The sequence below is a fragment of the Gorilla gorilla genome, chromosome 20 (genome assembly GCF_029281585.2).
Source record: "Gorilla gorilla gorilla isolate KB3781 chromosome 20, NHGRI_mGorGor1-v2.1_pri, whole genome shotgun sequence".
NCBI lineage: Eukaryota > Metazoa > Chordata > Mammalia > Primates > Hominidae > Gorilla > Gorilla gorilla.
In genome coordinates, this window is record NC_073244.2 from 54,771,680 (window position 1) to 54,798,345 (window position 26,666).

General features: G+C 45.2%; 1 protein-coding gene and 1 long non-coding RNA gene across 3 annotated transcripts in view; one reads left to right on the forward strand and one right to left on the reverse strand.

Annotated features, from left to right (window-relative positions):
- LOC134757686 (uncharacterized) overlaps window positions 1-26,666 on the forward strand; it is an 84,218-nt gene that overhangs the window by 43,200 nt on the left and 14,352 nt on the right. The gene's annotated exons all lie outside the window — the stretch shown is intronic.
- On the reverse strand, window positions 4,922-18,233 carry LOC101152645 (pregnancy-specific beta-1-glycoprotein 4). 2 transcript variants are annotated; one of them, XM_031003901.2, is made up of 6 exons: window positions 17,714-18,233; window positions 16,137-16,502; window positions 10,216-10,494; window positions 7,215-7,493; window positions 6,560-6,814; window positions 4,922-5,608 (listed from the first exon to the last, which is right to left on the reverse strand). In XM_031003901.2, the coding sequence occupies exons 1-6, from the start codon at window positions 17,775-17,777 to the stop codon at window positions 5,592-5,594; spliced, it is 1,260 nt and encodes a 419-aa protein (XP_030859761.2). In that variant the 5' UTR covers window positions 17,778-18,233; the 3' UTR covers window positions 4,922-5,591. The 2 variants fall into 2 exon arrangements, with proteins under 2 accessions (XP_030859761.2, XP_063557472.1); XM_063701402.1 differs by lacking the exon at window positions 4,922-5,608 and adding an exon at window positions 5,662-6,204 and having other exon boundaries at window positions 17,714-18,227.

The window sequence follows — 26,666 nt, forward strand, 5'->3', positions numbered from 1 at the left end:
CTGTGGGCCCTCAGGCAGCCGCTGATCTGTGTCAGCGCTAGGCTTGGCCTGGGATGCCCCAGAGAACAGGACAGATGGAGCAGGGGCGGGCATTTAGGGAGCAGTGACAGAACGAGTTGATGAGGATGGAGGGAGGTCACGAGGGGAAGGTGCTCAGCGTGGCGTCGCGTGCACCAGCGCTGCCCTGGGAGATGCCTTTAGCTGGGCCCAGGGAAGGAGCAGGTGTGTGGGGCTGGAGCTACCTACAGAGGGAGTGGTGTTAGGTTGGCGGCCGCCAGGTCAGGGAGGAGCTGACAGAGTCCGTGTGGGGAGCATGGAGGGCGCTGAAGACTTGGGCCGAAGTGACCCTGGTGAGGGTGGACCCTGCTGGGCTGTGGGTTCCGCTGAGGGAGGTTGGCATCCCCTGGGAAGGCTCCAGGCTGGAAGGGACTCTGTCCCCCTCTGGTGGACAGGGAGGGAAGTGTGAACGGCAGCAATCCCCGGCCAGGCTGCATGTTTTATTCCACATGGATCTGCACACTTCACACGAGGTCACAGATATGTTATGTTACAGCCCCATCACCTTCCAGCCGCGTGAGTCCCAGTCTCTGTGGCTCTATGTTCACTGTTCTCCCTCTTTCAAAATCAGATGTCCCAAATGCAGATTTTTGTCACCTTCTGTGAGTTTGTGTTTGTGTGCAGTAGGTGGCACTGTGTATACCCTGGGGGCAGTGATGTCTGGGGCTGAGCAGTGCACGTGGGCTTGGGAGCAGAAGAGGGAGCAGCAGGATGGAAAGATCAATATCAGGGGGGCAGGGACAAGTCATTTTCTTTTTCTCAGTCCCAGGGACCAGAACCCGGGATTCTGACTCCAGGGCACAGTACCACACCCTCCTGGTGTCCCTGGATGTCATGATGCTCATAGTGTCATGTTGCCTTGGCATTCATTTTTTAAGGTGTAAGTTTATTTGCCTCAAATCAGAGGCAGGGCTTGGTCACCATGGCAGTTTTCAATACTGTATCTGGTTCAAGTGGCTCCAGTTGGTGTCCAGAGATCAAATCTTAGAGGCATCTCTCCTGCTTGGTGTGCTGGGCTCCCCTCTCTCCAGCTGCTTTCCTTAAACTGATAATTCTGACATTCGCCCTCACATTTAAAGTGACCACCTCTCAGTCACAGCGTGAGCTCCTGGTCCCAGTGTTTGCTGCTTGCTTTGAACACATCCATTAAAGCTCCCTGCTGGAAACCTGTCAGATAACACCCTGGACTTAATAAAGCCATTAGCTTACAGGTCTCTTCTCTCCTCCCTGCCTGGGCTCACTGACCTCTGTGTCTGTGGTCTCCACGTGTGCCAAGTGATCCCCAGTGTCTGTAAGTAGTAAAAATACTTACACTTTCACACTGTGGTTGTATCGCTGTGGCCTCACGTGCCATCCAGGGCCTGACATTGAGGCTGCCCTATGGGACCTCTGCTGGCTGAGCCCCTGCTGGAGCTCTTGTTTTGGGGCCTCTGGTTCTGCTGGGGACAGGAGCTTCCAGCTAACTTGATTGAAAACTGATGCCTTTCATTGAAAACACTGGGTCAGATGATGTATTCATGGGCTTCAGCTGCCATAACAGACACCTTAGCCTGGGTGAATTAAATAACAGAAATCTATTTTTCACAGTTCTGTGAATAATGTGCTATTTTAACCACTTTAAAATCCACAATCAAGTGAAATTAACCACTTACACAGTGTTAAATTACCATCACCACTATTTTTCCTAGAAAATTTTTATCATTTTAAACTGAAACTTTGTATCTTTTAAATAATAACTCCCTGTATGTTCCACCCTAGGCCTTGATCATCTCTACTCTGTCTCTATGAATTTGCCTATTCTTAATGTTTCATATAAATGGAATTATACAATGGTGTTATTTTGTTTCTGACATATTTCACTTAGCATAATGTTTCCAAAGTCCATGCATGTTCCAGTGGGTGTCAGAGCTTCATTCCTCTTTATGGCAGATTATCATTCTGTTGTGTGTGTCACCATATTTATTTATTCATGTGTTGATGAGCACTTGGATTGTTTTCATATTTTATATTTTGTGAATAATGCTACAGTCAACATTCCCATGCAAGTACGTGTTTGAGGCCCTGGATTTAATTTTTTGGGTATATACCTAGGAATGGATGTTGCTTCAAATGAGAATTCTGTGATTAGCTTTTTGAGAAACAGCAAAACTGTTTCTCCTAGTGGCTGTACCTTTTTATATTCTCACCAGCAATATATGAGGATTCCAAATTCTACGTAATGCTGCTACTTGTTATTTAACATTGTAAAAGAATGGTAACGAGTTTTGTAGGTGTGATGTGGTGTCTCATTGCAGCTTTGACGTTGTATTTTCCTAATGACTAATGATGTTGAGTATCTTTTCATGTCCTTCTTGACTATTTGTATATCTTCTTTGAAGAAATGTCTATTTGAGTCTTTTGCCCATTTATAAGTTGGATGGTTTGTCCTTTTGTTATTGAGTTGTAGCTAGTTCTTGATATTATCTGGACATGAAAACTGCCTATATGTGGTTTGCAAATATTTTCTCTCATTCTGTGTCTATTAATTATTTTCTTGATAATTTCCTTTGATGTACAAAAGGCTCACATCTTGATAAAGCCCAATTTATCTTTTTTTCTTGTTTCTCATGCTTTTGTATCATATCTAAGAATCCATTGCACATTTGAGGTCATCAATACTTACCTCTGTGTTTACTTTAAGATGTTTTTATGGTTATAGGTCTTATATTTAACTCAGTGATCAATTTTTTAGAGAATGGTTTGATATGGTGGGAGGTAGAATTATCTAAATTCACTGTTTTGCATGTGGTTATCTAGTTGTTTCTGCACTATCATTGGAAAGGAGAATTGTTCCTCCATTAAATTGTCTTGATACCTCCTTCAAAGAGTAATTGACCATAAGTGTCAGGGTTTATTTCTAGACTCTCAATTCTATCCCATTTGTCTTTATGTCTATCTTTTGCCAGCAGCTTCTGTTTTAATAATTGTACTCCTCTGTGAGTTTTCAAATAAGAAAGTTCAAGTCCTACAATTTATTTTGGCAAGATTGTTTTGGCTATTCAGGGGTCCTTTTTGAAAGGTGGGAAGGCCATTGTTTCATAATTGGGAAAGCCTTTTCTGTCTTCTTCAGGGGGAAATTTTGGAGAACCTTCAAGAAACTTAATCTAAGTAGGTAAACTGTCACCACTTTATTTGCTGAAGTGCTATGTTAAAGTGTGCATTGCCTCTTGTGGAAGAATTGTGAGACCCTGGAAGCACTTGCCCATGTGGTGAGAGACAGTGAATTCCACAATGAGGGGCAGACGGAACATTGTTTTGGGACACCGTGTTGTTGGGGAGTTGTATACATCTCTACTTATTTATGTCTCTGTACAGTGGGTGTAGGGACCAGCCCCACAGGGTCGGTGAGTTTTTCTCCACATGTACAGAGATGAGAGATTGTAGAAATGAAGACACAAGACAAAGAGATAAAAGAAAAGACAATTGGGCCCAGGGAACCACTACCACCAAGACGTGGAGACCGGTAGTGGCCACGAATGCCAGGCTGCGCTGATATTTATTGGATACAAGACAAAGGGGCAGGATAAGGAGTGTGAGCCATCTCCAATGATAGGTGAGACCACATGGGTCACGTGTCCACTGGACAGGGGGCCCTTCTCTGCTCAGCAGCTGAGGCAGAGAGAGAGAGGAGAAAGAGCTTACGGCATTATTTCTGCTTATTAGAGACTTTTAGTACTTTCACTAATTTGCTACTGCTAACTAAACACCAGAGCCAGGTGTACAGGATGGAACATGAAGGCAGACTAGGAGTGTGACCACTGAAGCACAGCATCACAGGGAGACGGTTAGGCCTCCAGATAACTGTGGGTGGACCTCACTAACATCAGGCCCTCCACAAGAGATGGAGGAGTAGAGTCTTCTCTAAACTCCCCCGGGGAAAGGGAGACTCCCTTTCCCGGTCTGCTAAGTAGTGGGTGTTTTTCCTTGACACTGAGGGTACCTCTAGTCCATGGTCTGCTTGGCAACGGGTGTCTTCCCAGACGCTGGTGTTACCACTAGACCAGGAGCCCTCTAGTGGCCCTGTCTGGGCATAACAGAAGGCTCGCACTCTTGTCTTCTGGTCACTTCTTACTATGTCTCCCCAGCTCCTATCTCTTTATGACCTGGCTTTTCCTAGGTTATGATCATAGAGCGAGGATTATTATAATATTGGAATAAAGAGTAATTGCTACCAACTAATGATTAATGATATTCATATATAATCATATCTAAGATCTATATCTGGTATAACTATTCTTCTTTTATATTTTATTATACTGGAACAGCTCGTGCCCTCGGTCTCTTGCCTTGGCACCTGGGTGGCTTGCCGCCCACAAGTGGGCATCTCCACTGGACACAGTAGGTTTTGAAATCCTTGTTTATCCTCTGGGGTCTGGTTCTTGGCTTACCTGTTAGCTGCAGCTGAAAGAGGTGTCTTCTAAGGCAATGACACCTGTGGGGAGAAGAAGGATTCAGCAGAGTGAAAGTAGCTGGGACTCAGAGAAGCCAGGGAAGTCTGACTCTTAGAAACTGTGGGTCAGCAGATGGGTGTCCTCAGGGATAAATGGGCCATGCCAGTAGCCACTGCAGTGAACTGGAAGAAGTTAAGGGATGCTGGGTATCCCATGTTCTCTCTCAGCTCTGCAGCTGAAGATTTGGGCCCTGGGCTAGTACAGCCCTGCAGCAGGGGAAGGGTATACAGGAATGGCTGCAAATCGGGACCAAGTCCATGTCATCTTCTTAGGCATTGTTACTGCAGATGGAGGATGGATTCTGTTCAGAGACCTGGCCTGGACACATGGGAGGGCCCACCCCATTCTTTTAAAATTATTTTAAGAGAACAGTATTAGCAAATGTGGTACATGTTTTATTCTGCTAGAATCAGCCTTGCTGTCATGTTTTACAAAGTATCTCTTAGGAAATTGTGAGAGCCATCCACACAATGTGGATTTAAAGGGGACTCTACTATAAGTTCAGCTTTCCTACTCTTTACAGAAACCATCTTCTCTGCAAACCCACAGGCAATATATCTGTGTTCATTTCTATTGGGAGCCCTGTATGCAAGGTGGAGAGAGCCACATTTCCCCTGAGATGTTACATAAAAGTTTGAGGTTGAGATGACATATCTGACACTCTGTTGTTACCCTCAGAAGCTACTACATGTGAAATTCTAATGACTGCATTATCCTGCCAAATGAAAGAGGCAGGCATGAGCAAGGACATTTAAGAGGGGTGAGAGCCTCATCATGATGGGGAGTCTTGTTCTGACATCTTGGGAAAAACTGTCCACAGTGTGAAGTCATCAACTTGTTATCCTGGTTTACAGTTTGAGCGGCTGTCGTTATGGTGTCGAACATTTTGGTGAGTTCTGAGTGGCTCACACGTCAGGTACAAGGGTTTTCCCATGAAATTTACATCGAGTTGTCCACTTCCAGCTTATAGGGCTTCTGGAACAGAGTGGGTATTGCTCTTCATGATTCCATGGGAGAAAATGGAATTGGAGGAACTAGTAGAATTCAGGGTAATATCCAGTCTACAGGTGGATAATAAAAACACAGAAACAATGAACAGAGCTGCAATCTCATAACCGGTGTACTACAGTTTTTATTTTCCACATAATTTTTCTCTCTATGGGCATCTCTAGTTTTACCAATGATAATTTCAGTAGAATAAGTTTGTTTGCAAAATAGGTTGAGTTTCTGCAAACATGGTCTGATTCTTTACATAAGTGCAGCAAGAGTAGCAATGGACCGTGTAGGCTCTCTTTTAAAATTTTCTTTGCTCTAAGTTTTTATAACGAATCTCAGATTAAACTTTTACAAAACCCTTGAGAATAGGAAGCCAAACCAAGGCTGACTTCAGACTTTGCCTGCAGTTCATATTGGTTCATTCTATCTATATTCTTGAATATAACATCCCAGTCAAAGCCTTGGTAATATAACCAATGATTTGAAATGTGTCCTGTTACAAAGAGAGCAGATTGTTACTGTACTTGTGCAAATATGTGTATTACCATAAACATATCAATACTCATGAATAGTTGCCCAATTCTGGGGCAGTCAGGTAGAGAGCAAAAGTAAATGTTTCAATTATTGTTCCCAGAAGTATAGTTTATTGAACTGCTATAAGCTATAGATAGATTAAAAGAAAAAAATTCCATAAATCTAGAAAACAAACCATTTAAAGAATCAGCAAATTTTCAAATAAAAATCATAAAAATATTATCCTCAATATTGTCACTCATTTCAATGAAATCAATGTTTCTCCTGCTTGGTCTAGGCTGGGAATTTTATAAAGATATCAGCCTGTTTGTTAAAGTTTTGGAAGTTCTTAGACAAATTGGGAGGGTTCAGAAGGAGAATTTGGGATTTGCTTGTGCCCTTGGGACACAGGCTGGGAATAGAAATGTTTTCCTGACTCTTCCCTGAATGCCAGATAGACTCCACCTAAAACTCTATTGCCAAGGATGCTGGGATCCACTTACCAGAGACTTGGACTGTCATGGATTTGGAGCTTTCCTTGCCAGTGGCTGAGTTACGAACAGAGCAAGCATAGAGCCCACTGTGCTTTGTAGTAATTTGGGGGATAGAGAGCTTTTGTCCCGATAGCTGAAACTTCCCATTAATTGTCCAAGAATACTGTGCCGGTGGGTTAGACTCGGCGAGGCAGGACAAGTAGACGTTTTCTCCTGAACGGTAATAGGTGAATGAAGGGTAAATTCTGGGGACATCTGGACCATCTGGCGCAAAGAGAATAAAGCCATAGGTGATGTCATCCAAGGAAAGGGGATGTTCCTGGTCTCTTAAAGGGACACAGTGACCCTCTGAGCCAAGACACACCTTCAAGTCCCAGCCGAACCCCCTCTATGTTCACTGAGCTGAAGCCTGAGGTATTCACCTGTTTCTCCCATCACAAGTTTTAGGCCCCAAGTCTCCCATGACAAGAGCGTCCCCTCCCCTTATATTCCGGGTTAAGGCTGTGCCTACCTAGGTTTTCCCAGGGCAGGGAGTCATGGCCACCTCAGATGTCCAGAAGTAAAGCTGTCTATACTTGGACCAGAGAGAGACTGAGAGGCCTGGCCCCTGGTCGTTTGGATTTAAGCTGGTGGCCTGGCCCACAGAGGAACAAAAGATACTCACAGAGGACATTCAGGCTGACTGGGTCACTGCTCATGCCACCATATTGGTCCCGTATTTCACATTGATAAGGTCCTGTTTCATTTCTCGTGACACTGGGTAGAATGAGGATCCTGTTTTCAATGGGTCGCTTTACCCTGGGACTGACCGGGAGGCTCTGACCATTTAGCCACCAAATGTAGGTGTAGTTCTCACTCTTAGGTTCACAGGTGAAGGTTAAGACATCCTTATTCTCCCTGGGGTTTAAGTTGTTGATGGTGATGTAGGGCTTGGGCAGCTTTGCTGTGTGGATAACAGAGAGAAGATTGTCCTGTGTGGCACCTTTGATTCCTCCACAGGCATCCTTCAATCAGAGTTGGCATCTCCCACCTCTCAGCCCACTTGAGTCCTTGAAAGCCAATAGCTGGTGCTTGTATCACAAGAAAGATGCATGATGATCTAAGGGCTCAAAGACTGTGAGGCCACCTGCTCTGTCTTAGGGAAGCACAGACTTTCTCAAGTGTCAATTGAGCAGCAGTGTTGGGTCATGGACAGACACATCAGTGGGAGTCACAGCCCCTTGTACCCCTCCCAGTCCCTCCCTAATCAGTTAACTTGCTGGGTCACCTTGGGTTCCTTACCTGGAATGTGCAACTACTGGGCCCCTTCCAAATTCCATCCTACTTTGCCCCCCTAGATGAGATTGCTCTGCAGCTTCCATTTCAAGGACATTCTAGAGATGAGTAATAATGGGACTTCCCATTGTCCTGAAACCCTGAAGATACTGATCAGCCTGGCCTGGGACTGGATGTTTCAGCAGAAATAACACAGGGGAGACCAGAGTCAAGCCTGGAGGTCTGTTCAGTCATCAGCCAGTGGAGGCAGAAAGTGGGACAGTTTTTTGCAGGTGTTTCATGATGACTTACTTGAACCAGTGACCTCTAAAGATAGAACAGAGTGCAAGGAATGATCTCGAAAGAGTGAAGGGGACAGGCAAGAGCTGGTGGCTTTGGAGCAGAACCATGTTTCCTGTCCTGGGTTCTTTATGTTTCCTCTCCTTCTGCAGAGGGCAGGTGAGGACCATGTGGATCTTTCCATAAATACATGTGGACATTTGCAAAAGCAGAACTGACTGGTGGAAAGGGTGGGAATGAACTGCTGGACATCTAGTCCTCATGGACCATGTGTGTTCGATGGATATGAGACAAATTTGGAGGGAAGTTTTGCAAATATTTTCTTTCATTGGACATCCTACTCTCTGATTCCATGGGTTCGACTACTCTAGGGACCTCATGTAAGTGGATTCCAGAGTGAATATGAGAAGAGACTGCTGTTTGCCAGGAGCTGGGAGTGGGGAGAATCAGAAGTTGTTCATGGGTGTGCAGGTTCAGTTATGCAAGGTGGGGAGGTTCTAGAGATCTGCTGTAGAGCTTGATGCCTATAGTTCACACAGATTGAGTATTATGCATAAGACTTAGGACAAAAAGTGTTTTGGATTTCTGACATTTTTTGATTCTGAAACATTTGTCATATACTTACTGGTTTAGCATCCCAAATCTGAAAGATTCAAAATCTAAAATACTTCAGTGAGCATTTCTTTTCAGCATCGGATTAGTAGGCAAAAGTGGGAGGTGATAAGCCAAAGATATTCTTGCCCTTTTTTTTCTCTCACCACATTTCTAGCTTGGTGATTAGTTTTTGGTGAATTCCATACTGGCCGTGCTGCACTCATATATTTTTTAAGGCTTTGGGATGTGAGAAAGGCTGATTGCTATTTTCTGTCATCAGAACTTTCCACGTTTTCATGGTTACCTCTTTTTCTCAGTGTTTCTGTTGTGGCAGTCATTAATCAGAGACTGTCAGGTCAGATTTAGGGCAGAGTTTTCTAATTCTGCAAAAAAATGTTACTGGGATTCTGGTAGGGGTTGCATTGAATCTGCAACCCACTTTGGGTAGTATTGTCTTTCTAACAATATTGATTCTTCCAATCCTTGAAAATGAACTCTCTTTCCATATATTGATATCGTCTTTAATTTCTTTCAGCAATGTTTTGTAGTTTTCAGGGTATAATCATTTGACCTTTCTGGTTAAACTTACTCCAAAATATTTTATTCCTTTTGATGTTAACGTGAATTGAAATTATTTCCTTAATTTCCTTTCCGATTGTTCATTGTTACTGTATAGTCTAAAGAATGATCTAGAAAGAGTGAAGGGGACAGGCAAAAGCTGGTGGTTTTGGAGCAGAAACATATTCCCTGTGTTGGGTTTTTGATTTTCCCTCTCCCTTTGCAGAGGGCAGGTGGCTGTTCCCTGACAGCTAGATAGACTTCACTGGAAAACATATTGCCAATGCTCCAGAGATCCACTCACCAGGGACTATGATCCTCTTGATTATGAGATTTGTTCCATCAGTGGCTGAGTTATGGATGAAACAGACATAGACCCCTCTATATGTGTTAGTGATTTGGGGAATAAAGCACACTTGTGCTGATTGCTGGAACTTCCCATCAATCAGCCAAGAATGCTCTGCCAGTGGGTGAGAGTCTGTGAGGCAGGAGAGATTGGGGAATTCCCCTGTATGGTAATAGGTGTATGAGGAAGAAATGGTGGGGGCATCCAGGCCATCTGGAGCAAAGAGAATAAAGTCACAGGTGACATTGTCAGAGGGAAGGGAAAATCCTGGTCTGTGGAAGGGCCACAGTGACCCTGTGAGCCAAGTCGCAACACTGAAGTCCCAGCCAAATCCCCGCTGTGTTCACTGATCTGGAGCCTGAGACCTTCACCTGTTTCTCCCATCACAAGCTGTGGAACCTGAGTCTCCCATGAGAGGAGCAGCCTGTTTTCTCCTATTGTGGATCAAGCCTAGGCCTACTCTGTTTTGCCTGGGGCAGAAAGTCATGGCCAGCTTTGATGTCCACGGGTAAAGGTCTCTGTACTTGGACCTGAGAGGGACTGAGAGGCCTGGCCTCTGGCCATGTGTATTTGGGATGGCAGCCTGGCTCACAGAGGAACAGAAGATACTCACGGAGGAGATTCAGGGTGAATGGGTCACTGCGGCTGGCACTCACTGGGTTCCGTATTTCACATTCATAGGGTCCTGCAGTATACTTTGTGACACCAAATATAAAGAGGGTCCTGTTGGTTTTGGACAGCTGCAAGCTGTGAGTCACAGGGAGGCTCTGACCATTCATCCACCACAGGTAGCTTGCGGCTGGAGTCGCAGGATCACAGGTTAAGATCACAGCCTCCATGGCCTCCCTGGGATTTAAGTTGCTGCTGGAGATGGAGGGCTTGGGAGTCTCCACTGTGCAGAAAACAGAGAGGTTTGCTCTGTGTGGCATCTTTGATTCTTCCAAAGGCATTTTTCAATCAGAGTTGGCATTTCCCACCTCTCAGCCCACCCAAGTCCTTAAAAGCCCGTGGAAGATGTGTGTGTTAAAGACTGATGCATGGCAATCTGAGGGCTCAGAGATTGTGAGGCTCCCTGCTTTATGTGGGAGAAGCACAGACTTTCTCAAGTGTGAATTGAGCAGCAGCATTGGGTCATGGAAAGACACAGGACCAGCAGTCACAGACCCGGTGCCTCTCTGAGTCTCTCCGACTCCAACTGCTTTCCTGGCCCACCTTGTTGTCCTTACTTGGAGCATGCAGTGCTGGAATCTTCTTAGTTTCAGTCTTACTTTGCCCCCCAAGGTATGTTTTCTCTGCAGCTTCCCTTTCCAAGGACATCCTAGAGATGGATGATGGAACTTCCCATTGTCCTTAAACCCTTTGGGTATTGGAAAGCCTGGCCTGGAACTGGGTACTTCAGCATAAATAACACAGGGGAGACCAGAGTCAAGCCTGGAGGTCAGTTCAGTCATCAGGCAGTGGAGCCACAAGGTGGGGCAGTTTTCCCAGGTGTCTCATAGTGACTGACTTGAGACAGTGACTTCTAAAGATAGAGCAGAGTCCAAGGAATGACCTACAAAGAGTGAAGGGGACAGGCAAGAGCTGATAGCTTTGGACCAAGACCATGTTCCCTGTTGTGGGTCCATGATGCTCCCTTCCCCCTGTAGAGGGCAGGTGAGGACCATGTGGATCTTTCTAGAAATACATGTGGATGTTTGCAAATGCAGAACTGACTGGTGGAAAGGGTAAACATGAACAAATGAGGGAAGTCTGGCCCTCATGGACCATATGCGTTTGGTGGATATTAGACCAATATTTGGGAGGAAGTCTTGCAGATACTTTCTCTCATTAGACATTCTACTCTCTGATTCTGAGTTTGACTACTCTATGTACCTCATATCAGTGGATTCCAGAGTGAATCAGAGAGTAGAATAGTGGTTTGCAGGAGTTGGGATCAGGGGAATAGGGTGTTGCTCCATGGTTGTGCGTTTTCAGTTATGCAGGATGAGGAGGTTCTAGACATCTCCTGTACAGCTTCATGCCTATAGTTCATACAGATAAAGTGCTCCTTATGCAGAAAGGTTAAAACAAAGTGTTTTGGATTTCTAATTTTTTTAATTTTGGAATATTTGCCGTATATGTACTGGTTTAGCATCCCAAATCTGAAAAATTTAAAATCCAAAATGCGCCAGTGAGCACTTCTTTTTAGCATCACATCAGTGGTCAGAAGTGTTGAGTTTTGGAGCATTTCAGATTGTGGATTTCTGGATTTCCGATGCTCAATTTGTAATACTGTAATTTTCCCGTAAAAAGTTGTCAGGAATTTAGACCTCATGTTGTATTCTGACTCTAGTAACAAAAAAAAATTTGGAGGAAACATTAAAATGTTTTCATAAGTGGAAACTTTTACTGATGATCCAAACATCTAAGATCAATTGCTGGTAGTAGTATTTCTCTTGAGACCAAAATAAGGTTTAGTTGTGCCGTGAATTCCAGCAGGATCACATTATGCTCAAAGAAAGATGCCAAAGGTGATTTGAAATTAGCAACTCCTTAAGTAGAGAGAGTCCTGTTAAAAGGACAGAACTGGTCAGTGTGTCAATTACATAAAGGGAGGAATGATGCCAAATTAACAGAAGTGATGTGTGTTATGTTAGTAAATATAGAAAGAACTCCCTGCTTCTAATTTCCGTGCAGAGTTAGGAAAAATGGGGAGGACCCCAAAACAGGTATGTGGAATGCTTTCTTCATTTTCTCTTAAGCTCAGGAAATACCAGTAAGTTTAAGTTTGTGTGAAATAGGAAGAGTCTAAGTGAGATGCCAATGGCTCGTGTGTCTCCCCACACGAAGAACTCCAACTTATGAAAATGGCATCATCATGAGGAAACAGTTGTATGTGGCACAGGCAGTAAAACCATCAGATAGCACCCACCTGGCCACCTCCAACTGGTCCACAACACCACCAGTATTCCCATTATGTGTATGTTACAGCCTTTGTAGTTGTCCCACAACTACAAAATTTAGAAATTGCTATTGTCAAAAAAAAATATTAAATATGAAATTGAATATGTTGTTCCACTTTTTTTCCCCACCCTTTTTGAACTTTCCTGTTTCAGTTTTGGAAGTTTCTATTGACACATCCTCAAGCTAGGGGTTCCTTCCTCAGCTCTGTGCGGTCTATCAGTAAGCATCAAAAGCATTCTTCATTTCTCTAACAGCATTTTTTTTTCTGAGACAGAGTCTCGCTCTGTTGCCCAGGCTGGAGTGCAGTGGCATGATCTCAGCTCACTGCAAGCTCCACCTCCCGGGTTCATGCCATTCTCCTGCCTCAACCTCCCAAGTAGCTGGGACTACAGGCGTCCGCCACCAAGCCCGGTTAATTTTTTGTATTTTTAGTAGAGACGGGGTTTCACCATGTTAGCCAGGATGGTCTCCATCTCCTGACCTTGTGCCTGCCTCGACCTCCCAAAGTCCTGGGATTATAGGCGTGAGCCCCTGAGCCCAGCCATCTCTGAGGGATTTTAATGAGTTGTTGACTTTTTACTTAGTGTTAGAATGGAGTCACAAATTTTAAGCTTGTTATATGCCTGACAGGAAGCCAGAAGTCTCTAGGAAGTGACCAGGAGAATGTAAGCTGCATAGCAGGTTGAGAATGGAGTCCCAAGTGATACAGGAGAAATGAATCCATGGGCTTTGGGGACTGCAGGCTTGTCCAGCCTCTGACACCCTGATGAGTCAGTGCAAAGATTACAACAGTGACAGCAAAGTAGCATGTCTGACTCCATCTGGCATCTAGTCTCAGGCTGGCTGTCCTCACTCCTTCCTGGGCATAGGCCAGGCTAACCTTGGGAGGAATTTAGTTTATGGTTTGACTTTGAAGCAAGAATGATAATAGTTCCTCCATAAAACAACACCCTTACTTTGCCCAGGGACTGCCTTTGTAAAACTAGTGAAAGACCATGAAATTAAGATTATAGGAGGGAACTGAATTCTGCTAAATTGTTGGCACAGTTTGTATAATCCCTGACTGCTCCGATGTCATTTGGCAAGGGTTTACAAAACTTGTAACTAATTGCTCCTATAGATAACATCACTATTCTAGAACGTGAGATTGGTCTTTTGAGATGTTTCTCATTCTTTTGCATTCTGGCAACCGGCTGACCTCATCCATACCTATGACTAATGCTCAGCCCGTCATGTGGTCCCTACCTAGAGGCGGATTCAAGCACAAACAGATCATTTCCCTCCGCCCGCATGATTCCATCACCAAACAATCACCAAAAAATGAGCAGTACTCAATTTTTAGACCTGTGACCCTGAAACTGTCCTTGAAAATCTCTAACCCATGATCCACTGGGGAGGCTGATTTGAGTACTAATCAACCTCCATCCTCCTGTTTGGCAGACTTGGAGTTGTTAAAATCTTTCTTGACTACAAACCACCATTTCAATAATTTTGTGTGTGTGTGTGTGTGTGTGTGTGTGTGTGTGCAGAAGGCCAGAAGAACTTGTCTGGCAATTATGAGTGGATGGAGGAACTGCCTATCCCTGTCCCATTGTCTTGTCCACAGGTCAGCCTCACAAAGGGAAAGAGCCCTTGAAGGGAATACAGTGGAAGCTCATTCTCTTAGTGACCTGGGGACATTGGCTTGAGATGAAGCCTGGCAGGAGTGGCAACTCCAGGTGATTTCTGTGCCTTTCCTATTTCCTAGGAGGTGGGCCAGGCCACAGTGTTAGGAGGAAGGGAACAGAACAGCCAGCCTAGTTAGAGGGAGTGTCTGGGGAAGGCCTAGGGGTGGGGTAAGAAGCTGTGCGGGACAGGGCTTGCCAGTCAGAATGAAGTGGGAGGAAGATGAGAGACACAGAGAAGCAGAGAGAGGCAGAGACACCATGGCAGTGAGCAGTGAGGGCTACACTGACTTCAGAGACCCCAGGGACCAGGTGCCCCCAGTTCCACAGTCCAGGACAAAGGAGCCTCGAGAACCCTCTGGTGGCCAAAGAGCTTCAGAGTTACATGAGGTGGGGTGGCTTTAGGGTCAAGAGGTAGTGGGGGGATGAAACATGGGTGTCGGCCTCTGAAGGACAAGGGACAGGTGTGGCTAAAACCTCCTAGGATTCTGCATCCAAGATCCAGTCTCTAAAGAGGTTTTGGATCATTCATTTCTTCATTCCATTCCTTCATTTGTTATGTGAGAGCTCCTGAGTATGTGTCTCTCGCTGGGCCTGTGCTGGTGTAGGGTGTGAGTGGGGAAAGAAAACAATGTCCTCTCCTTGATCATCTCATGACAGTGACATGGGCACTTTGGGAAACACAGGATTTCATGTTCAGTGATGGGGGTTAAGATCTGAGGGGGAGGCCTGGACATTTTTTTTGCACTGACTCTGACGGTTGAGGCAGGTGATTTAGTTCTGGAGTACAGACTAATCAGCTGACCATTTGCTCTCACTCCTCTGAGGTTTGGATGCCTAAGAAGAGAGGATTTGAGCCAATAAATGACTATAGGGTGCTTGGAACCCAGTAAGCCCTCACTTCTGGTGGAGGAGAGGATGGGCCTGTGGCTGCAGACAGACCTCATGTGACCCCGATCTCCCCTTTGTGTTGGTGTGACTCTGGTTCAGTGACTGTGCCTTCCTGTGCCTCAGTTTTCTGTCAATCAAATAAGCTAAGTGGCAAATGGACTGTGGCTTTTCATGCTATCTGTGAATAAATGTTAAATTATTCACAGTCACCTGACCTAATGCTTGGCACAGTGGAGGTTTCACACAAACAGCATTTATTATTAATTTGCTTCCGTGAGAAAACACCTTTACATCAGACCCCTGTGGACAAGCTGCTACCAGGTACATCTTCTCTCTTCTGTTTCTGCTTCTGGGGACATTAGACTTTCTATGGACTCTCCTAAGCCTCCTAAGGGAGTTGGCTGATGGCCTACGAAGCTTGTCTTTCTATCCTCTCCACTCTGAGTGTCAGGTGAAGAAAGCTCTGTCCTTGCCCAGATGAGGCTCTGAGGGCTGAGCCCTGGCTGGTGAACAGCTCCAGGAGACACAGTCCTCAGACAGCTGGTAAATCCTTGGTCCCAGTAAGGCCTGCCCAAGAAGCCACAACCTAGCCCTGGCACAGGCTCCTCAGCTTTATCTGCAGCAAGGATTTAGGGACAGGGGTCTGGGGTTGAGGCTTCTAGAGCTGAGCTGCTCTGAGAGTATCTCAGGGAGCCCCTCAGGCCAAGCCCTACTCAGTTCTCCAGGGTCTTTCTCAGGGTCAAATTTATGAAGAGGGCATGGGGTGCTTGGCTGAGACTGATCTCCTCCTGCTGAGTCCCCCATCAGACTGTCCTTCCTCTGCAGCAAGTGTCTGCAGGGTCTGGATGCGGGAAAGGAATTCTGATCTGTTGCAATTTGTCTCCTCTGTGTGTGTCCTGCACTAAATGCCCAAACCCCAGCATGGGACTTAATGCAGAGAGGGACACAGGCAGAGTCCAGGCCTGAGAATCCTGTTTGTGTGAAGTAGAAATGACCCCTGTCCCCCAACACCCAGGGATCATGTGGAATCACTCACAGTATAAGGTGAAGGTGAAATGTCCAGTTACTCCTCCAGTCCCATCACCTCGCTTTATGATGTGTAAGGTGTAGGATCCTGCGTCCTCCCAGGTGACATTCTGGATCAGCAGGGATGCATTGGAATATACTGTTTCTCTTCCACTGTATGCCGGCCCATATATAATTCTTTGACCGTCTACTGCATATGATGTAATGTAATGGTAGAGGTACGTCATTTGCCCTTTGTACCAAATGTAGCCAGCAAGATTCTGGGGCAAATTGTGGACAAGTAGAAGAACATCCTTCCCCTCAGAAACTTTGGGTGGCTGGGCTTCAATCGTGACTTGGGCAATGGTAGGCAGGTTCCAGAAGTTTAAAAGTGATGCTAGGAGGTAGAGACAGCATCAGTTAATATTAAGACCTATGTATTGTGGTGAAAAGATGGGGCCCTGTGTCCTGAGAAGGTCTCTTCCATCCTCAGCCTTGAAGACACACACACACACACACATACGAACACACACACACAAAAAACGGGCATGTGTGTTTGTGTATGTGTGTGTGTCCTACTGTCCTACTAGGTCAAGGTCAGCAGCATGACCCCCATTCCTTCAACACTTCTGACCTTGGTATTTTTCTGTTTGGAATCCTTTTCCCCAGGGGTCCGCATGGCCCTGTCCACACTGCCCTCAGGTCCTGCTCACATCAGGGCATCCTTAGACTTCTTTCCTGACACCTCCTTCAGAGACCCTGGGTCTTCCCTTTCTGACCTTTCCCTGCTCTGCTCCCTCCAGGGTTCTTGTCAACACCTGACCTCACATTCTAGATCTCTTTGCATGTCTGTCTTCCTCCCCATGACAGCGTGAGCTCCGTGAGGACAGGGACTTTTGTGATCTGGTTGCACCCCAGTGCCTGGAACAGGCTGCAGACTCCTGTAGATGTGAGAGTTCTCAGGGCCCTCCATGCCCTGGGTGTTTTTTTTCCCCAATTGTTGAGGTTTTTTGCTGAGGATAGTGTTTCATGTCCTGCTTATATTTTTATTTGAAATGTCATCTGATATAATTATTATTACCATTTTTCAAAATGTGGTGGCCCCGGATGATTAATCAGGAAAAGAGAACACTTAAGATTTTCCTACCTCTTACCAATTCCAGTTCAATGTGACTTTCCTGTTTTGACCCCTGTCCCTCTCTGGTGTATTTTCCCCTACCCAGGCTGCAACAGAGCCTTCTTTCCTTTTTTTCTTTTTTTTTTGAGACGGAGTCTCGTAGTGTCACCCAGGCTGGCGTGCAGTGGCGCTATCTCGGCTAGCTGCAACTTCTGCCTCCCGGGTTCATGTGATTCTCCCACCTCAGCCTCCCGAGTAGCTAGGATTACAGGAGCACACCACCATACCTGGTTAATTTTTTGTATTTTTAGGAGAGACAGGGCTTCACTGCATTGGCCGGACTGATCTTGAACTCCTGATCTCGTTATCCACCCACCTCAGCCTCCCTAAGTGCTGGCTTCTTTTATTTTACAACCCCATCCTCTCCAGGAGACCCCATCCAGTCACTCTGCTTCCTCCTCCTGTCCTCTCCCAGGAAGTTCTCTCCTCACCTGTGAGCAGGAGCCCCTTCCATTTGATGAGCTGTGTGCAGGGAGGGGCTGAGAGGGGCCCCATGGTCTCTGCTGCCTGCGTGTTCTCCTCTGTGGAGATGAGCCTAGGATCCAGAAGCTGTCTGAGCACGGCTGTCAGCTGTGCTGTCCTTCCTCCTTCTGTGCTGAGCCTCTTCCCGGGGCAGGAGCACTTCTCAAGCTCATGGGCGGGGTCAGTCCCAGGACACCTCTCTGTCCCCTTCTCTCTCAGTCCTGCCTCCTTGTCCCTCCTTCTGTTTTTCCTTTTGTCTGTGTTTCAGGTCCCTGGGAGTTGTGGAGGCCTCTGCCTTTTTCAGCAGTGATTCTTTCACCAAACCTCAACACACACTTTGTGCAGACACACACACACACACACACACACACAGAAGAGACACACACAGACCCACACAGTCATACACATACCCTGCAGGTTGGGCAAGCACAGTCCTGGGCCTCAGCCTCCTGCTGTCCCCATGGCTCTGGGTTGGGGTGCACATTCATGCCTTTTACCCTCTTTCATCCCCATCTGGCTCTCCCCTTCAGTGCAGGAGGCTGGAGTTGCACCAGGTCCCTGTCACAGTGACACCCCATTGTGCTGTGGATGAGCTGTGTGTTGCCTGGTGAGAGGGACCCTTCCTTTCTCTAATCGTGTCAAGCTTGGCTGCAGCTTCCAAGGATGGACATTCAGGACCTGGGTGTCCCAGAGGAAACTGTCCTTCCTGGAGGTGTGCAGGGTGAATCTCTCATGCCTCTTAGGAGGAGAGGCCTGTGCTGGTTGCTCAGTGGGGGCTGTGAGTCCCATAGTCAAAGGGACAGTTCTCTGTCAGTCTATGGCTCCCTGGGGTCTGGCTGCTGAGCTGGAGCTCAGGGTTTCTCATGTTCTTCCTGACCATCTTTGATGTCCTCTCTTCTCCGCCCAGCTGATTGTCCTGTGGTCACCACACCTTCCCCATGGTGGTGCAGGAGGAAGTGGGGAGTTACCCAGGAACCCCGCGGGACATGGCTCGTTGAGACGCAGGAGGGGGAGCCTGGGACAGAGCAGGGGTTCAGAGCTGGAGAGATTCATCCCGACTTACTCCGTGGCCATGATGGGCTCAGCCCTCCATGTGCTGACATACCCGGGGTCTATCCTGAGGGTTTTGACCTGGCCGAGCTGCTGTCTGTAGAGGAGGAACAGGCAGTGACCAGAGAGGCTCTCTGGAGGGACGTTGCTCACACCTGAGAGGGCGGGTGGGGGTGAGTTGTGTTCCGGGAGCAAAGAGCAATAACACCGCCCTTCTCCCCGCAAGTACACAGGAGAGGTCTGTCTTCCCAAGGGACAGCTGGTGGTAGGTGGCCACATCCCGGATGGTGCCTGTGTATGACCATCACACGCTCTCTGAGCCCCCAGGGGTGCAGGGGGCAGGCAGGTGACAGGGTGCCTGGCTGATTCCCGGGGAGGCTGTGGGCCCTCAGGCAGCCGCTGTTCTGTGTCAGCGCTAGGCTTGGCCTGGGAAGCCCCAGAGAACAGGACAGATGGAGCAGGGGCAGGCATTTAGGGAGCAGTGACAGAAAGAGTTGATGAGGATGGAGAGAGGTCAGAGGGGAAAGCGCCCAGTGTGGCGTCGCGTGCACCAGCGCTGCCCTGGGAGATGCCTTCAGCTGGGCCCAGGGAAGGAGCAGGTGTGTGGGGCAGGAGCTCCCTGCAGAGGGAGTGGTGTTAGGTTGGCGGCCGCCAGGTCAGGGAGGAACTGACAGAGTCCGTGTGGGGAGCATGGAGGGTGCTGAGGACTTGGGCCGAAGTGACCCTGGTGAGGGTGGACCCTGCTGGGCTGTGGGCTCCGCTCAGGGAGGTTGGCATCCCCTGGGAAAGCTCCAGGTTGGGAGGGACTCTGTCGCCCTCTGGTGGACAGGGAGGGAAGTGTGAACGGCAGCAATCCCAGGCCAGGCTGCATGTTTTATTCCACATGGATCTGCACAGTTCACACGAGGTCACACATATGTTATGTTACAGCTCCTTCACCTTCCAGCCCCGTGAGTCCCAGTCTCTGTGGCTCTACGTTCACTGTTCTCCCTCTTTCACAATCAGATGTCCCAAATGCAGATTTTTGTCACCTTCTGTGAGTTTGTTTGTGTGCAGTAGGCAGCACTGTGTATACCCTGGGGGCAGTGATGCCTGGGGCTGAGCACTGCACATGGGCTTGAGAGCAGAAGAGGGAGCAGCAGGGTGGGAAGATCAATGTCAGGGGGGCAGGGACAAGTCATTTTCATTTTCTCACTCCCAGGGACCAGAACCCAGGATTCTGACTCCAGGGCACAGTACCACACCCTGCTGGTGTCCCTGGATGTCATGATGCTCATAGTGTCATGCTGCCTTGGCATTCATTTTTTAAGGTGTAAGTTTATTTGCCTCAAATCAGAGGCAGGGCTTGGTCACCATGGCAGTTTTCAATACTGTATCTGGTTCAAGTGGCTCCAGTTGGTGTCCAGAGATCAAATCTTAGAGGCATCTCTCCTGCTTGGTGTGCTGGGCTCCCCTCTCTCGAGCTGCTTTCTTTAAACTGATAATTCTGACATTTGCCCTAACATTTAAAGTGACTACATCTCAGTCACAGCGTGAGCTCCTGGTCCCAGTGTTTGCTGCTTGCTTTGAACACATCCATTAAAGCTCCCTGCTGGAAACCTGTCAGATAACACCCTGGACTTAATAAAGCCATTCGCTTACAGGTCTCTTCTCTCCTCCCTGCCTGGGGTCACTGACCACTGGGTCTGTGGTCTCCAGGTGTGCCGAGTGCTCCCTAGTGTCTGTAAGTACTAAAAATACTTATATTTTCACGTTGTGGTTGTATCATTGTAGCCTCACATGCCATCCAGGGCCTGACATTGAGGCTGCCCTATGGGACCTGTGCTGGTTGAGCCCTTGCTGGAGCTCTTGTTTTGGGGCCTCTGATTCTCCTGGGGACAGGAGCTTCCAGCTAATTTGATTGAAATACTGATGCGTTTCATTGACACACTGGGTCAGATGATGTATTCATGGGCTTCAGCTGCCATAACAAACACCTTAGCTTGGGTGAACGATATAATAGAAATCTATTTTTCACAGTTCTGTGAATAATGTGGTATTTCAACCACTTTAAAATGCACAATCAAGTGAAATTAACCACATACACAGTGTTAAATTACCGTCACCACTATTTTCCCTAGAAAATTTTTATTATTTTAAACTGAAACTTTGTATCTTTTAAACAATAACTCCCTGTATGTTCCACCCTAGACTTTGATCATCTCTACTCTGTCTCTATGAATTTGCCTATTCTTGATGTCTAATATAAATGGAATTATACACTTAACGTTAATTTGTTTCTGACATATTTCACTTAGCATAATATTTCCAAAGTCCATGCATGTTCCAGTGGGTATCAGAGCTTCATTCCTCTTTATGGCAGATTAACATTCTGTTGTATGTGTCACCATATTTATTTATTGATGTGTTGAGCACTTGGATTGTTTTCATATTTTATATTTTGTGAATAATGCTGCAATCAACATTACCATGCAAGTACCTTTTTGAGTCCCTGGATTTAATTCTTTGGGTATATACCTAGGAATGGAAGTTGTTTCAAATGAGAATTCTATGATTAGCTTTTTGAGGAAAAGCAAAACTGTTTCTCCTTTTTATATTCTCACCAGCAATGTATGAGGATTCCAAATTCTACATAATACTGGTACTTGTTATTTAACATTTTAAAAGAATGGTAGCCAGTTTTGTAGGTGAGTTGTCATGTCTCATTGATGCTTTGACTTTGTATTTTCCTAACGACTAATGATGTTGCGTATCTTCTCATGTCCTTCTTGACTATTTGTATATCTTCCTTGAAGAAATGTCTATTTGAATCTTTTGCCCATTTATAAATTGGATGGTTTGTCCTTTTGTTATTGAGTTGTAGCTAGTTCTTTATATTATCTGGACATGAAAACTGCCTATATGTGGTTTGCAAATATTTTCTCTCATTCTGTGTCTATTATTTTCTTGATAATTTCCTTTGATGTACAAAAGGCTCACATCTTGATAAAGCCCAATGTATCTTTTTTTCTTGTTTCTCATGCTTTTGTATCATATCTAAGAATCCATTGCACATTTGAGGTCATCAATATTTATGTCTATGTCTATTTTAAGATGTTTTTATGGTTATAGATCTCATATTTAACTCACTGATCAATTTTTTAGAGAATTGTTTGATATGGTGGGAGGTAGAGTTATCTAAATTCACTGTTTTGCATGTGGTTATCTAGTTGTTTCTGCACTATCATTAGAAAGGAGAATTGTTCCTCCATTAAATTGTCTTGATACCTCCTTCAAAGAGTAATTGACCATAAGTGTCAGGGTTTACTTCTAGACTCTCAATTCTATCCCATTTGTCTTTATGTCCATTCTTTTGCCAGCAGCTTCTGTTTTAATCATTGTACTCCTTTGTGAGATTTCAAATAAGAAAGTTCAAGTCCTACAATTTATTTTGGCAAGATTGTTTTGGCTATTCAGGGATCCTTTTTTGAAAGGTGGGGAGGCCAATGTTTCACAACTGGGAAAGCCTTTTCTGTCTTCTTCAGGGGGAAATTTGGGAGAATCTTTTAAGAAACTTAATCTAAGTAGGTAAACTGTCACCACTTTATTTGCTGAAGTGCTATGTTAAAGTGTGCATTGCCTCTTGTGGAAGAATTGTGAGACCCTGGAAGCACTTGCCAACGTGGTGAGAGACAGTGAATTCCACGATGAGGGGCAGAGAGGACATTGTTTTGTGATACAGTGTTGTTGGGGGAGTTGTATACATCTCAACTTCTTTATGTCTCTGTACAGTGGGTGTAGGGACCAGCCCCACAGGGTCGGTGGGTTTTTCTCCCCATGTGCAGAGATGAGAGATTGTAGAAACAAAGACACAAGACAAAGAGATAAAAGAAAAGACAAGTGGGCCCGGGGGACCACTACCACCAAGATGTGGAGACCGGTAGTGGCCCCGAATGCCAGGCTGTGCTGATATGTATTGGATACTAGACAAACGGGCAGGATAAGGAGTGTGAGCCATCTCCAATGATAGGTAAGGCCACATGTGTCACATGTCCACTGTACAGAGGGCCCTTTCCTGCCTGGAAGCTGAGGCAGAGAGAGAGAGGAGAAAGAGAGAGAGAGCTTACACCATTATTTCTGCTTATTAGAGACTTTTAGTACTTTCACTAATTTCCTACTGCTAACTAAACGGCAGAGCCAGGTGTACAGGATGGAACATGAAGGCGGACTAGGAGCGTGACAACTGAAGCACAGCATCATAGGGAGACAGTTAGGCATCTGAATAACTGCGGGTCGACCTGACTAATGTCAAGCCCTCCACAAGAGGTGGAGGAGTAGAGTCTTCTCTAAACTCCCCCGGGGAAAGGGAGACTCCCTTTCCCGGTCTGCTAAGTAGTGGGTGTTTTTCCTTGACACTGAGGCTACCACTACATCATGGTTCGCCTGGAAACCGGCATCTTCCCAGACGCTGGCGTTACCACTAGACCAAGGAGACCTCTAGTGGCCCTGTCTGGGCATAACAGAAGGCTCGCACTCTTGTCTTCTGGTCACTTCTCACTATATCTCCTCAGCTCCTCTCTCTGTATGGCCTGGCTTTTCCTAGGTTATGATTATAGACGAAGGATTATTATAATATTGGAATAAAGAGTAATTGCTACCAATTAATGATTAATGATATTCATATATAATCATATCTAAGATCTATATCTGGTATAACTATTCTTTTATATTTTATTATACTGGAATGGCTCGTGCCCTCAGTCTCTTGCCTCGGCAACTGGGTGTCCTGCCGCTCACAAGTGGGCATCTCCATTGCACACAGTAGGTTTTGAAATCCTTGTTTATCCTCTGGGGTATGGGTCTTGGCTTACCTGTTAGCTGCAGCTGAAAGAGGTGTCTGCTAAGGCAATGACACCTGTGGGGAGAAGAAGGATTCAGCAGAGTGAAAGTAGCTGGGGCTCAGAGAAGCCAGGAAAGTCTGACTCTTAGAAACTGTGGGTCAGCAGATGGGTGTCCTCAGGGATAAATGGGCCATGCCGGTAGCCACTGCAGTGGACTGGAAGAAGGTAAGGGATTCTGGGTATCCCATGTTCTCTCTCAGCTCTGCAGCTGAAGATTTGGGCCCTGGGCTGGTACGGCCCTGCAGCAGGGGAAGGGTATACAGGAATGGCTGCATGTCGGGACCAAGTCCATGTCATCTTCTTAGGCATTGTTACTGCAGATGGGGGATTCTGTTCAGAGACCTGGCCTGGACACATGGGAGGGCCCACCCCATTCTTTTAAAATTATTTTAAGAGAACAGTATTAGCAAATGTGATACATGTTTTATTCTGCTAGAATCAGTCTTACTGTCACGTTTTACAATGTATCTCTCAGGAAATTGTGAGAGCCATCCACACAATGTGCATTTAAAGGGGACTCTACTATAATTTCAGCTTTCCTACTCTTTATAGAAACCATCTTCTCTGCAAACACACAGGCAATATCTCTGTGTTCATTTCTGTTGGGAGCCCTGTATGCAAGGTGGAGAGAGCCACATTTCCCCCTGAGATGTTACGTAAAAGTTTGAGGTTGAGATGACATATCTGACACTCTGTTATTACCCTCAGAAGCTACTACATGTGAAATTCTAATGACTGCATTATCCTGCCAAGTGAAAGAGGTAGGCATGAGCAAGGACAGTTAAGAGGGGTGAGAGCCTCATCATGATGGGGAGTCTTGTCCTGACATCTTGGGAAAAACTGTCCACAGTGTGAAGTCATCAACTTCTTGTCCTGGTTTACAGTTTGAGCGGCTGTTGTTATGGTGTCGAACATTTTGGTGAGTTCTGAGTGGCTCACGCTTCAGGTACAAGGGTTTTCCCATGAAATTTACATTGAGTTGTCCACCCCCAGCTTATACGGCTTCTGGAACAGAGTGGGTCTTGCTCTTAGTGATTCCATGGGAGAAAATGGAATTGGAGGAACTAGTAGAATTCAGGGTAATGTCCAGTCTACAGGTGGATAATAAAAACACAAACAATGAACAGAGCTGCAATCTCATAACCGGTATACTACAGTTTTTATTTTCCACATAATTTTTCTCTCTATGGGCATCTCTAGTTTTACCAATGATAATTTCAGTAGAATAAGTTTGTTTGCAAAATAGGGTGAGTTACTTCAAACATGGTCTGATTCTTTACATAAGCTCAGCAAGAGTAGCAATGGACCATGTAGGCTGTCTTTTAAAATTTTCTTTGCTCTAAGTTTTTATAAGGAATCTCAGATTAAACTTTTACAAACCTCTTGAGAACAGGAAGCCAAACCAAGGTTGACTTCAGACTTTGCCTGCAGTTCATATTGGTTCATTCTATCTATATTCTTGAATATAACATCCCAGTCAAAGCCTTGGTAATATAATCAACGATTGTAAATGTGTCGTGTTAAAAAGAGAGCAGATTGCTACTGTACTTGTGCAAATATCTGTATTACCATAAACATATCAATACTCATGAATAGTTGCCCAATTCTGGGGCAGTCAGGTAGACAGCAAAAGTAAATGTTTCAATAATTGTTCCCAGAAGTATAGTTTATTGAAGTGCTATAAGCTATAGATAGATTAAAAGAAAAAAAATTCCATAAATCTAGAAAACAAACCATTTAAAGAATCAGCAAATTTTCAAATAAAAATCATAAAAACATTATCCTCATTATTATCAATTATTTCAATGAAATGAATGTTTTTCCTGCTTGGTACGCTGAGAATTTTATGAAGATATCAGCCTGTTTGTTAAAGTTTTGGAAGTTCTTAGACAGTCCGGTGGTATAATGTGAAATTTATCAGAAACCTGTATTAAAGAGTTCTTGTCAGCATCATTTCCATAAATCTCCTTGAAAAGGAAGCATTTTTGGACTGTAGCTGATTGGAAATGTTTTGAGGAAGAATAAAAACAATGTCTGTGAATGACAAAGATTTTAAATGACTATGGCTGAAACTCTGATGAGAATTCATTATGATAACACAGCTCACATAAAAGGTTCATTACTTCTGTGGTATATGACATTATGGCTGATAACATATTTAATTTCTAGGAATCTCATACAATTTCTGGAACAATCATATCAGTAGCATATCCATAAATATAACATAGAGAAGGTTTAGCATCCTTTACCACTTATGATTTGAAAATGCTTTTCATATAATTTTACATGTCAAATAAAGTGGCTTTTCCATGTAGCTTGTGTTTCTCAACAGGATTACTGAGTTCTTGGTGGAGGCCATTAATGGATAGGGCCAAGAAAGTATAGGCATATGTATGTTGAAAAATTTCCTAGATAATTCCAATACTCCCAGCTAATAAGCATTAATTGAGGTCTAAGTTTTACCTATTAGAACAGATGTTCTTTATCCTGGTTACACATTAGTAGCACCTGGGAAGACTTAAAAATTACCAATGCCTGAGTCTCACTTTAGACCATTAAATTGGATCCTCTGGGTGGGGCTTGGGCATCCATTTAAAAAAACGTTTTCCGGTGATTCCAATGTGTAGCTGTATTTCCCCTCAGATTTCTCTGATTTCTTGTGGCATTCACGTTTTTCTATTTTGGTATTATAATTATTTTTTGGGTCTTATCATCTATCTTAGGCTTTATGTTCCTTGGGGTAGAAACCTTACCTTCTTCATTTCTGTATCTTTCATGAACATATGGGTTGGTCATCAGGAAAAGGCTCTCAATCACATGTAGGTTGTGTTCTGAGTCTCAGGTTTACACATTAATGCTAGAGTCATTGTTCTCCAGGAGGTCAGAGGTTGCTTGTGATGAAGGGTACGGGTAAGCCCATAATGCAGATGGTAGATGGGAGATCACCCTGTTTTTAGCCATAGCATTGGAACTAAGCATTCTATGTGTATAT

Bases quoted from the DNA above. Each gene is read 5' to 3' on its own strand.
- LOC101152645 (XM_063701402.1), bottom strand. From the start codon at position 17,777: ATGGGGCCCCTCTCAGCCCCTCCCTGCACACAGCTCATCAAATGGAAG. The intron at 16,503-17,713 runs GTGAGGAGAGAA...TCTACCTCCTAG, and splicing joins GAAGGGGCTCCTGCTCACAG to CATCACTTTTAAACTTCTGG. The intron at 6,205-6,559 runs GTAAGTGGATCC...ATCTATCTATAG, and splicing joins CATGACAGTCCAAGTCTCTG to CTTATAGCAGTTCAATAAAC.